Source organism: Syngnathus typhle, linkage group LG4 (genome assembly GCF_033458585.1).
Source record: "Syngnathus typhle isolate RoL2023-S1 ecotype Sweden linkage group LG4, RoL_Styp_1.0, whole genome shotgun sequence".
Lineage (NCBI taxonomy): Eukaryota > Metazoa > Chordata > Actinopteri > Syngnathiformes > Syngnathidae > Syngnathus > Syngnathus typhle.
The window spans coordinates 9,866,548-9,879,456 of NC_083741.1; the positions used below are offsets into that span (position 1 = coordinate 9,866,548).

At 38.4% G+C, this 12,909-nt stretch overlaps 1 protein-coding gene across 1 annotated transcript in view; it reads left to right on the top strand.

Moving 5' to 3' along the window:
* Positions 1-615: 615 nt before the first annotated feature.
* The window catches only part of map2k5 (mitogen-activated protein kinase kinase 5), a 35,789-nt gene continuing 23,495 nt past the window's right edge, over positions 616-12,909 (top strand). The window contains exons 1-9 of the mRNA XM_061276586.1: positions 616-1,047; positions 1,144-1,192; positions 1,409-1,476; positions 4,658-4,727; positions 5,788-5,828; positions 7,462-7,535; positions 7,626-7,674; positions 8,210-8,274; positions 12,699-12,738. Of these exons, the coding sequence (XP_061132570.1) occupies positions 949-1,047; positions 1,144-1,192; positions 1,409-1,476; positions 4,658-4,727; positions 5,788-5,828; positions 7,462-7,535; positions 7,626-7,674; positions 8,210-8,274; positions 12,699-12,738 (555 nt within the window). The 5' untranslated portion in view covers positions 616-948. The remainder of the gene's footprint in view (positions 1,048-1,143; positions 1,193-1,408; positions 1,477-4,657; positions 4,728-5,787; positions 5,829-7,461; positions 7,536-7,625; positions 7,675-8,209; positions 8,275-12,698; positions 12,739-12,909) is intronic.

A 12,909-nucleotide genomic window follows, 5' to 3' on the forward strand; every position in this document is an offset into this window, starting at 1 on the left:
CAGACTGTGAATGGCAAAATACCATTTACAAGATTAAAAACATATATATACTAGCTTTATTTATTTATTTATTTATTTATTTATTTATTTATTTATTTATTTATTTATTTATTTATTTATTTATTTATTTATTTATTTATTTATTTATTTATTTATTTATTTATTTATTTGCCTATTACATTGATTTAGTTATTCAAAATAATTTCACATAACTCAAGGTGATTTACTGACTACATGAAGTTATCTGGCGAAATGAATGACATACTTTGAAGATAAAATATTCATTTATTTATATAAACCAAGGGAATTATGATGAAGGTTTTGATGGAGGCCAAAATGTGTTATGCTGACCTAAAACAAAATAAAATTGATCGGAATCAGCTATTGTTTACATTCGCCTTGAAAGCTTTGAGGCACTCTTTTCACTATGCTTAATATTATCACAGCAAATACAATAGTTCAATTGCATTCATTTAGTCAGCTAATTGAGACTGCAGGGATTTGTCTAATCTAATTCAAAGAGTAATTGAATATTTAAAGAACCTGCTTAGGACCAAAAGCATATTTGATTAGCGTCTACTATTTCTTTTCATTTGAAACGACCTGAACGGATGTCAATTCTGCGCTATTACTGGGACACTTGTGATTTCCTTTCAAACACATTCATAGCCAAGCATCCTCAATATAACACGCTAAAACTTTAGCAGAACGGTTTTTGGAGTTCTTTTGGGTCGTGAAACAATTATGACGTGATTCTGACTCTCACACAGTTACTGTTACTGTCCTTTAAGTGTGTGCATGACTTAATACAAGCATTGGACTGAAAGGGATGCTAACGTGTGTTAGCATACGTCAACAGGAAATTAGCTCGTTAGCTTGGATAAATGTTGTTATGAAGCTTATTTTCTCGTCCTTCTATTAACAATCTGCTTTAGTAGCATCTTCATAATGGACGCCGAGGCAATTGTAATCCGAATAAAAACTCCGTTAGGGGACATGGATTCTTCCGTCGACTGTCCATCACTGCTAAACTTCAGTGACTTGCTGGTAAGTCCAGCGATGCTTTTGCCGCTACTATAAGTAACTGTGAAATCATTGCTAGTTGTTTGTTTCATTAAGGGTCAATTGTATATTCTGTTATAGGTCGCTATCAGGGATGTTATGCCCGAAGCCACCGTCACTGCGTTTGAATGTAAGTGTACAGTATTTGAAACTTTACCAGTGTTTTTGAGTACTGTTGTTTTTAATATTAAGAGCAGAGAGCTTTCTCCTGCGTTGCCCCCCTCAATACAAATTCCATTTTCATTATGCTCGGATCACTTCCTGTCTTGTTGATGTGTACATCTGGTTGCATCTTTCATTAATTTTATTTTCAAAAGTTTAAACTACCTGTGTATTGATCATTTAGATGAAGATGAAGTTGGTGACAGAATCACTGTGAGAAGTGATGAAGAGCTCAAAGCCATGTTGTCATATGTAAGTACAGCAATGATTGGATTTCCGTTTGTTTCTCATTGTGGCACAAAATAATGAGGTATTTTCAGATCTTTTTTAATTATGGAAAAACATAATAACAATAGTCGTTTCATAACATACAACACATATTGTAATGCAGATTCTTATAACTGGGTACTAGAAATAGAATTACATTCTCACAGATTGTTCGCACAGAAAACAAGACGTTAAATGTGTGGCGCTGTCAAAGTGAAGCAAAATATGCATTGTTGCTGTCTTCTAAACCATGCCTGAGATGAGTTCAGCAGAATTACCAGCATGTCAAAGTGACCCAATTGTGGAGCGCTGGGGCATTATGTTGTTTTATTCTTGTAGATCTCGTGCTAACACCTGGCAACTTGCTAGAAAAAGATGGGAAGGTTTGTCAACTGGTTGTTAGCTGCCACTTGACATCATTGTTCACCAATAACCACTTGATGTAATTTTTGTCTGCACAACCGATTGTACCTCTCTGAAGAGGCTGTGAGCATGCTAGGCATTGATACTGGCTTCATTGCGTGATTTCATCTAGGGCTGATCAATACATTATATTGATAAATTTGCATTCCTTTCAAAAGCGGCTTCTGTTTTACAAAGTGAGTGCAAATAGAGAAGACAAAAGCACAGTCACTGTCATTAAGTTAGCAACTTTTACCACTATGTTTCAAAATCACGACAAGCGGTTTTACGTTCCGCTATAAAGCAGACATGATTGGAATTATTTTCTCATTGTTTTCAGTATGAAAACAACACAGTGAAAGGCAATCACACGCATGGGCTGGCTAGACTAAGTGTTGTTTTGTTTCCCACAGACACACGCAAGCCGCTGTATCATGGCACATTTGTAAAAAAGACATTTTAGAGCCATTGTGCATATGTCGGCTAAGAGAGAGGTGTGTCTATTTTACTCATGTTTGTGTTTACTCGAATATCAGTGTCCAACATTTCTTTGGTCGTGTACAGTGTCTTTTTTTTTTTTTTTTATGCGATGATCCGACAACACATGCACATGCGCACACACTGGTTAGTGTTCATGAGGCGGACAGTACGTGTAATGATGTGTGATGGGTCGCGCTACAAAGAGGACACACTGACAGATAAATGGCTGTCGATTTTTGATTATTTATTATTCAGTACTTAAAGATTTGCCTCATTAAGAAGCACACACGAAACCCCCACCCCCTCGGGCTGCTCCAAATCTGCGTTCATCTGTAGATGTCTTTTACCGCCCCCATCAACTCAGATTTCCGCAACTTGTTTCAGGAAGATGGGACGAGTAATGTACGGTGAGGGTAAGGAACAAGTCATGAAGCAAAGCACACTGCAGAAACATGTATAACGGCAACAACTGCAGTTGAACAGACTTACTGGTGTTTCTTGACAATACTGCTGACAAAAGTTACTAGATCAGAAGATCTAATTCCAAAGTGTGTAATGCTATACTCACCGTTAGAAATCTCTATCCCAGCATTGCTTTGTCCACAACATTCAAGTCATTTGCAGAATAAATATTTCGCAAACAAATACAGCAGCTCCGTAATGGTTTCCTTGTCCCATCGGGACAAGCATGTTTGTGAAAAGCCGCTGACCACCTGGAAAGTCGAATGTACACTACATGAATTCCCATCATGTCTTTTTCGAGTGAGTCCTGGAGATTTGCCATAGTCGCTTGCTATTTGTTTTGGGATTTATTAATTTCATTTGATTTCATTGTGGGCAGCCGATTTTATGCCTCGACATAAAGTTCAATTTATCAGTTTGTTTGTATGCATCGCTAATCTTTATCTCACCATATTCTTTTTGTCTCTACTTAATAATTCCCTTCCTCTCATTGCAGAATAAAATGAATGCTCAAATTCAGCAGTTAATTAACACGAGTCTGCAGAGGACATTTACTGTGAAAAGTCTGGCCATCAGTGAAAACACTGATTGCTACATGCTCCTACGAGACCCACTAGTCTTGCAGGCATCCCTAATCATTATTGGACACCTTGAAAGACAGATGCCCCTGTTCAAAGTTAAAGACTGGCCTCTGTCAGGTGCTAAAAAAACATGTGACCTCATCTGTTCCTCAATCAGCTCCCCCTGGAGGTAATGGCTCTAATTCCACCATTCCTGCTCCCATCGCCCCTCAGCCTGCTAATGATGATGAGACCCTCTCCCTGCTCTTGTCCCTTTAGGCTGAGCGATTGTATTTGGGATTGGACACAGTTTAGTTATTGGCCAACAATGGAGAATGTCTTTTAATAACACACCTTCCACAGATTTGGCGGTAATTGCCAGCTTAATCAATAAGCTAGCTGAGCGGAAAATTAAAGGTACGCGAAGAGCGCCCTCACAACACGTGCGACATGTTTTTGGTATTAGGCCCATTGTTCAGAAGTGGACGAGTGAGAATGCCGGAGGGCAACAGCGGAGAGCTCGAAGCGAGGAGGGATGTGACAGTGATAAATAGGCCGTTTAATAACAGCTGTGCCACTTGGGTAGCCATTCTGATCCATTTCTACCCAAGCCGGCCGGGCCCATCGTCCTCCATCCCTCCCCCGCAATGAGAGAAGGCATTTACATATCTGCGTAATGACTTGAGGCGTCATGCCGGAGTGTAAATGAAAAGATACAATTAACACCTGTACGTAAAAGCTACACCGATTTGTACGTTTTTGCAACCGTAGCGGCGGCAAGGTCACCGTGTTAATTGTTGTTGATTTGAAGGCTCCTCCAAAAAAGGAGGAAGATGCACACACATGCAGACAAACTCACAAAAACATACACCCGCACTTTAACAGATGGTTTGGTTAACTGAAACATCAATTATTGCATTGGCTTGGCAAGTGTCTGAGAGGCCCCCGTGTGTGGCTACACGTGTTAGTCCTGTAGGATATGAGTGTTTGGTGAGCTGTTGACCTGGAGGAGAAAAGGGTAATACTACACTCCTTCACAACAAGCCCACGGGGCATTAGTCCTCATCGGCAACAGATTTCAACACAGCGTGTGCACATTTTGGAAACTCATTGGCTGGCGATTGAGCATTTTGGCATTATTTGAATCCACTGAAGCGAATGTTACCCGTTTTTTTAATGTCCATGTCATTTTAGCACACTTTGAGATAGTCTTCTTGGTGAAAGATAATGCTTGTAACAGTGAGTTTTATTTTCACCTTTAGTACTGCTGTACAATGAATGAACAACGCATGAATGGACAGCTTCCAGAGCCTCTTCAGATATTTCCACGAGGTATGAAGTAATTGCTATTCATCATGAGTTTGAATTTGAAGAAGATATTTATGATTGATGAGTTAGCTATGGGACACCTTCTCAGCTCTGGCTGCGTTTTGTACGATGCAAAAAAATGATGAAAGTGGCTGGAGGTAACAATGTAGCCTCTCATCCCGGGGTGGCCCATTAATTGCGAAAAGGAGCTACATGAGAAATTTGAAGGCTTGCCGAAGGCCAAACCAAAATGCTAACCTCAACTTTGTCTATACTTTGTAATGTAGAAAAAGTCTAGTCTTGTTATGATAGATTGCTACATTTATAGATAAGGTATGCATTGTTAGAATTTAGAAATACTCGTTCCAAACAAAATTCTAAACGGTTATTGAAATTACATCTTTAAAAATGAAAAATAATTGTTCAATTACCGTATTTTTCGCACTATAAGGCGCACCAGATTATAAGGTGCACCTTCAATGATTGGCCCATTTTAAAACTTTGTCAATGTATAAATCCATATATTTGGACATGCCTGTCGTAAAATCCAATATTGGTACATCTATACGGCGCACCGGATTATAAAGTGCACTGTCGGCTTTTGAGAAAATTGGAGGTTTTTAGGTGCGCCTTATAGTGCGAAAAATACGGTATGTGCACCAACTGATGCTAGCTGATCCGAGTCAGAACTCCCAAAGACATAGCTAAGCGGAAAGGTATGCTGTGCCTCTCCATATTTTCCATCATGATTTCAGTATGAATGCTTTTCCAATCTATCTGCATGTTTGCTCATACATACATCCAAGCAAGCAAGCCCCAAGGGCTTAGTGACAAAGAATTGTATTGTGTCCTTCAGTGCTTTGATATCCATATTTCTCTCTTGTACATTTCAATGCCCAGAACTGTTTCCCTTCCTCCAAGCCACCGGGGCGTCTCAAGAGGCCAGCAACCCTCTCATTTTCTTGTCTGTAGCTAATTTCAAGTCACCCTCATTTCATATCTATTTTTCCTTTACAAAACTGAAGTGATGCATTTGTAAATGGCCCAGTGATGTGTTCTTCAATCTAGTCAATTACTGTTTCAGCCGGCAAGACTCCGGGGATCCGGAACATACATGGCCTGAAGGTACCTATCTCAATAATTGTTTCAGCTGCCTTACACAGAATGAGGAGGAGGTATTGAAGTGAATGGATTGGTAACACCATGTTCCACTTATTGAAATGTCAATTGCAGTCAAGGCTTTCCTTCTGTCTCACTCATGTCTACTTTTTTCTTTTGGTATGGAGTGGGCTGTAGTAGGAGTTTTCTGTCAGTGCACTCCACTACCCCTTAAAAATCCTGTTGGGCACATGTTGCTATTGAATGGAAATGCAACTGGTTGATTGATAGCATGTCCTCAATCAAAATGATCAATATTATAGGCATTTTCATTTGAAAAATAAAAACCCCTTCCCCCATCCTTGAATGCATGGGCTATTGCAGCAACGCTTTGACTCCGGCTAGTGCACTACGACGGTCAAGGGTCCGTTATGACAAGATGATGTTTTCCCCCAAACCTTTGGAAAACGTTCACCTCTTTTGTCTCATGTTAATATAAAAGTAATTGACTGAGTAGAGTCGTGTGTGCTGTTTAGATGAGATCTTCCTGGGCACTAATTAAAGAGAAAATGTCCTTCGCTTTAGTGGACCCAACACACCCGCCTTTTGACCTCAATTAAAAGAGTCATTTTAAGTATTCCCTGAGTAGTCTCTTGTCTTTTCTTTCACGTCTTTGGAGTAAACATGGATACACATGAAAAGATGTGAGGAACAATGTCCCTAGTGAAGCATGACATTTTGAATGTCCTAACGTTCTTATCGTACTTCAGTCTTATTGATGTGATTTTTACTGTATGTCCTTGAAGGCACCATCATTTGAGAACTGCTTTGGGTAAAAGTGGATCCTCCTTCTTTTAGCTCAAAATAATGTAAACAGTGATGAGAGACCGTTTTTCATAGACCCATCCCTCAGTTATCTAAATTCTCCTGTTCAAAATATTATGCACCACAGGATATTGTGTTTGAGGGACTTTGTAATTTTGGAGGGCTGTTGTGAAAGTAATCCTTACGAAATGTCCATAGCGGGTGAGATACAATTCATTTTAGCCTCTGGCTAATTTTTGTTTCCTGATTATTGTGAAAAACAATATCATGATCAGTATCTTCTCATAAATGAATACCATAAATTGTTAATCATTTTTTTGTTTTGGATGTGTTCGAAATAAAGATATCAATCAATCAATCAATCAATCAATCAATCAATCAATCAATCAATCAATCAATCATAACAACTAAAGTTGATTTGAAGAAATGTTTTGTTTCAGAGGTGTGTATCAAACTGGTTACTCCTCAGATAAATCAGTAATTAAATCGCCAAGTACCTCTCAGTTTCAAACATGTAGGTGACCTCTAATTCAGAGAGTGATTTCCAAACGTTTAAAACAGTGGAAATGCCTGTATAAAAAACCTAGAATAAAAATACTTACAAGGCATGAGGCCTATTGTCAAGATGGAAATAATAATTGAAGTGATGTGTAATATATATATATATATATATATTTCTCTTTACTACCATTGCGCTTAACTGTCTTTTGCCACTTAATTCTATGAGTTCCAGCGAAAATATGGATTCACTTAAACTCTAAACTTGGCCAGGCTATGCACAAGTTTTGTATTAACTGTTTGTCGCTCCATTTTCTTCTGTTGCTTTTCAAATTAGGTTAATACTAGACCTAATCCAGCCAATGACTGCACGCATGGTGTCACTGTCACCGACTCGATGGCCAACAACAGGTAAGCTCAGGGAAAAGTTCATTTGAAAGATGGAATAAAGAGGAAGATTGCAGAACATGTGTCAATACAACTGTTTTGAATGTGATTCAGCTTAAAGAAATCATCTGCTGAGCTGAAGAGAATCTTGACAACCGGACAGGTCAGTGTGTTTTGATTTAAGTGAATGCTTTGTTTTTTGTGTCCCAGAGAGACCTGCAAGGCTTTTGCTTAACATGTATGTTACAAGTTCTGTACAGTGGAAACTTAGTTCGTGATTACCCAGTTCACAAATTGAAACAAAATGTTCCTACAAATATTGCTTCAGTCACACCACCCACACAGGAAACTCACGATAGTCATATTGTCGTACTGTGAATTTTGGAGATATTTGGCAAAAATATCAAGATAGGAAATTTTGTCCATATCGCCCAATTCTTGGCGGTGGTTCAGCAGGCAGGTATTACAACAATGGGTTCATTTATTTTGTTTTAGGTTCCTCTGCATATGTGGACAAATGATGATGGGTTTAGAAGTAAACCGATAAGACCATAGTCTCCATTTTGTTGACATAATGGAACAACATAATTAACAATAGTATTACAACAGTGAACATTTTTTTTTTGTTGCTTCTTCCGTTTTATTCTGGCGTCGATACCTACTGTATTAAGATATATCTTGTTCTTGTTACTTTTCAGATAAATGCCCAAGATATCCAATACCAAGAGCAGCTTGGACAAGGAAATGGAGGCACAGTTTACAAGTAAGTGTTTCCTGGCTAACGTAACATGGCATTGATACTACAAGACCAAAACACAATGTTGGGAATTTACTCCGAACATGCTGATGATCTGACATGGTACGATTGGGGATGACGAGAGGTGATTTCCTTGTCTAGTTCGGACCTTCCAGTCTGCAGCTGATTGCCCCGTTTTTTTTTGTCTTCAATCAAGCTATCCTATGTTGTCAGTTATTTATTTTGTTGCAGAGTTAACCAATATGCACTCGATTGAGGCAATGAGATTGACTTAATTGGCCTTTATTTAACAACCATGATCTGCAGCTCTGTCCTCACTGGTGAGACGGATGTATATTTTAGCAGCTAAAGTTATGATAGTAATGTTGCTTCTCTCTTTCCTACTCCCCTCCTCCCTTATTTCCTCTCTCTATCAATCCACCTACATTGAGCGGTTTTATTGAGATTGAAGTATTGATTACTGCTCCAACTAACCTTGACTCAGCCGAGTGTTCTCTCACATCCACAGCAAACCCAGTAAATTATCAATCGAGCAAGGCCACAAAGCTGTCTATTTATTTTCTCTTGTCTCAGTCCAAACAAATTTGACTCTTTTATTGCTTTGAGATTGTTTCATTAAAGTCCAATCTCTCATAGTTGTAGGACAAACTGAATGTTGATGTTTAGTGGTACAAATGGTTACAGTACACTTGCGAAGGCCAATATTGCAAATCCAACAACTTCTCAGTCAATTTAGCTCAGCAGAAAATCCATATGATTTGGTGCTGAAAATTTTATGGTTGAGAGAAGAGGGGAGAAAATAATACATGTCTCACTTGTTTTGCTGTTGTGCATTGTTTTGGTATAAAAGTACTTAATAGTAGAAGCAAGGCATTTTCATACTGTAAGCACTTCGTATAGAAAAACAACATCAATAAAGTTGAGGTTGAAATGCTATTACGTGGAAATTAATATTTTATACCAGGGATTGTCAAACGGTGGTCCGTGGCAGTATTGCAGATGGTCCACAATATTAGAAATGGAAAATAATTGCAACATTTTTAAAAATAAAATGTATTTATTATTTAGACTTGAATGATTTTCCAGCTAATTTTGTGAATCATTTACCCATTCAAATGACCGTATTTTCCGGAGTACAACTCGCACCAGCCATAGAATGCATAATAAAGAAGAAAAAATATATACAAATCGTATAAGTTGCATTTTTGGGGGAAATTTATTTGATAAAATCCAACACCAAGAACAGACATGTCATCTTGAAAGGCATTTTAAAATAAAAATAGAATATAGGCAACACCAGGCTGAGTAATTGTACGGTATGCTAACGTTACATGACACAAACTGAGAACGTGCCTGGTATGTTAACATAACATAGTAAGAGTTATTCAGATAACTATAGCATAAATAACATAAGTTCACCAAACCATCCGTATCACTCCAATTTACTAAATCCAACGAAATCTTCATCTTCTGTGTCACTTTTAAGCAGCTCCGCTAACGCCAGAAGTAGAAGATGCAGCACTTCCTCTTCTTCGTCGCTTACGTCAGACTCATCGTCAGTTGCAGTTCCAATTATTCCACCGGCATAGAGCGCCCTCTAGCGGTCTAGTGTGAAAATAACACGTGAAATGATCTACTGTGTTAATAATTTCACACAAGTCGCTCCTGAGTATAATTCGCACCCCTGGCCAAACTTTGAAAAAAAACTGCGCCTAATAGTCCGGAAAATACAGTATGGTCCTCTACAAAATAAAATAATGTTCCTCCAAAGCAGAGTTGAGTTGCTTCTTGGTTATAATGGTAGTCCCTTGGACAAAACCAGTTGAAAACCCCTGTGTTATACAATTGTAAGAATTAAAAAAAAAAAAGTTTAAAAAAATCTTCACTGTATTTCAGTCAAAAAACGTTTCCTATTTAAATTCTGATTAAATGTATACTTGAAAAGATTATTCCTGTAGTCTATTTGTGCTCTTCAGTCTTAATCCACTGGTCCTGTTTTTGTTGTGCTTATCAAGTGTAAAGGCATCACTAAAGGCCCCCCCCACAGCCTTTAACCCTTTGACCCATTTATGACCCAAAGCCATTTTGACTCAATTGGATGTTACCAACATCTCAACTCTCTAAAGCCACAAGACGTGACCTGGCCATCCATCAGTGTCGGCCTATTATTATTATTTTTATTTTTAAACACGCACTTTCAGGAGTCCATCTCATCTGCCTCATCTCAATACGGAAGTGCAATTAAATCCAGCACATTAGCATGGCTGTGAAATTAGCGACGTCTACGCTTCGACACTTGTCTTGAAGCCTCTACATTTTCTCAATTTATTTACTTTTGTCACAGTTTTGATTAGATTCCATGGGCAAGACTCCAAACTATTAGGTGAATTTCTTGTTTGTTATTCATACATTTTTTAACTTGTGTGTTGCTAGGGAGATTCTTTGCAGAGTTCTGAAGGCCCTTTTAGTATTTCTGAGTACAAATTGTAATTGCATCTCTGTTTGTGTTTAGGATTTGGCCTCTGTGTCTTAACTGACGCCATAATAGCTGTCAGGTAGAAAGAGTGGTGGCCTGTCAAGCATGTGGCAGTGTACAAGTACTGCATTAGCCCTGATCCAGGAGGCCAGCCTTCCTAACATATATAGCCCCTACTTGAGACACATCGCGAGAGGGCCTATGAATACTGCATGATGGAGCTTTTATTACACAGGAGCTAGAGTGTAAATAAGATCCAGACAATGAGGCACATTTACTGGGGTCGGATCAGGGGGAAGTGATGGGGGTTGCTATGTAACCTTGTCCCCATCTCTCCCGCTGTCACAGGCTTGTCACTGTAACTCAAACGGCAGCGTTAAGGCCTGTGGTCAAGGACAGTCTTCTTTAACCAAGCTGTACAATATGTTTATCTATATAACTCCCCCCACACTTTTAAAAATGCAATGTGTCTCTTTTACCATTCTTAATTAAGACTCCGATTCTAGCGTCCTTATATAGTTATTACTGTATCAGTTTTGACAAACAAATTGTTCCACGCCAAGCAATGTTTGATTTACTGTCAGCTCTGATTCAAGCGAAAACTCTCCGTGTAGCTTGATGCATTTCATTCTAACAGACTTTTATTCCAAATAAAACAAAGCTTCCTGTTTGTTTTCGGACAAAGTCCTTGCATAAAACCAAAATGTAATTGAGGAAGCAAAATAAACGTGAACATTTTATATAGTAGGTATATAAATATGTACACGCACGCGTGCGAGCACGCACACACACACACACACACACACACACACACGTCTTTCATATTTGTGTTATTTTCCTTTCGTGGCAAACCAGATGTCTCGCTATGATAATTTTATACCTCAGCCAAATACAAACACAATGATAGCCGTTATTAAACATAAATCCTCCTGACAGAGTAAATCGTGTGTCAAATATAAAGATTGTTGTAAATACAAAATATTTCACACAGCTCTTGTAATGAAACCATTGCAGTATATAGTGCAAGTGGTCATAATGTGGTTGGTCTGTTCAGAGACCAATCAACATTCTAAAGACATGATTCAAGCAAAATTAGAACAAATTTTGAACACAGCGGCTCAGCCACATGCTTGGGAACTCAGGCTCGAATAATGGGAGGACTCCAGGTAGTTTGTTTGATAGCTTTTTAGGCTTCCACAACCTGCTCATTCAGCATTAACTTTTCTACCCCTGCGATCTAGCCTCAATTAACATCCTCGTTTTAATTACGAGGCAGCAGTCATGCTTAGCTGATATTGATTGTTGTTTAGAACAACACTGAGACATCAACGGGAAAACAAGGACATCAGCCTTTTGTGAAATTGCTCTTTTATGGAGAACATGACACTACGGTTCAAAAATACTCTTGGGGCTAAAAGAAATAACAGTGTATTCATTCAAGTCAGTTTTGTGTCCATATATTTAGCCATTCCACTTTGATTTATGTGTATGAGTCATCTAAAGGACACCTATTGACTTGAAATAGTTTGAATTCAAACACACACAAGTTGTAGGTGTCTAGCCAAGAAGCAATGTGATACTAGTCTGGATCACTGTTTACAGGTAGGTAACACGCTTAAGTAAACCATGTGATATGTGGACCCAGACCATCTCTCGTCACCTGGCTCCCATTTAAGTATTGTGACTAGTAAACTATTCATGCAGTCTGTAACTAACCGTGTATTCTGGTATTAAGGACTTTAATCATTAAATCATAATAGTGCTGTGCTTCTGTGCTTCTCTTGCCAACATACTAACCTTGGAACTGTCTGCAATTGCTGCAGTGTAGCCAATTTGACCTTGCTGTGTCTTACTGTCACTCTTGTCTTATTTTAAAGCTCCTTTAAAAGAAGAGCACAAGCATTTATGTGACATGCAGTTTTTATGTGGTTTTCTTTTTTTTTTGTCCTTCTAGAGCGTATCATCTACTCGGCAAGCGTGTCTTAGCTGTTAAGGTGAGACGTTCATACGCCTTATAATTTTTTTCTTGAGGTTGACGCGATTTTCAGTATTGACTTTTTCAAGTACCTTAAAATTGAAGATGCTCACTACCTTAAAATTGAACGAGTAAAGGAAAATGTTAAATGAGCATTTCAGTGGACTTTGTCAAGTATCTTAAAATTGAA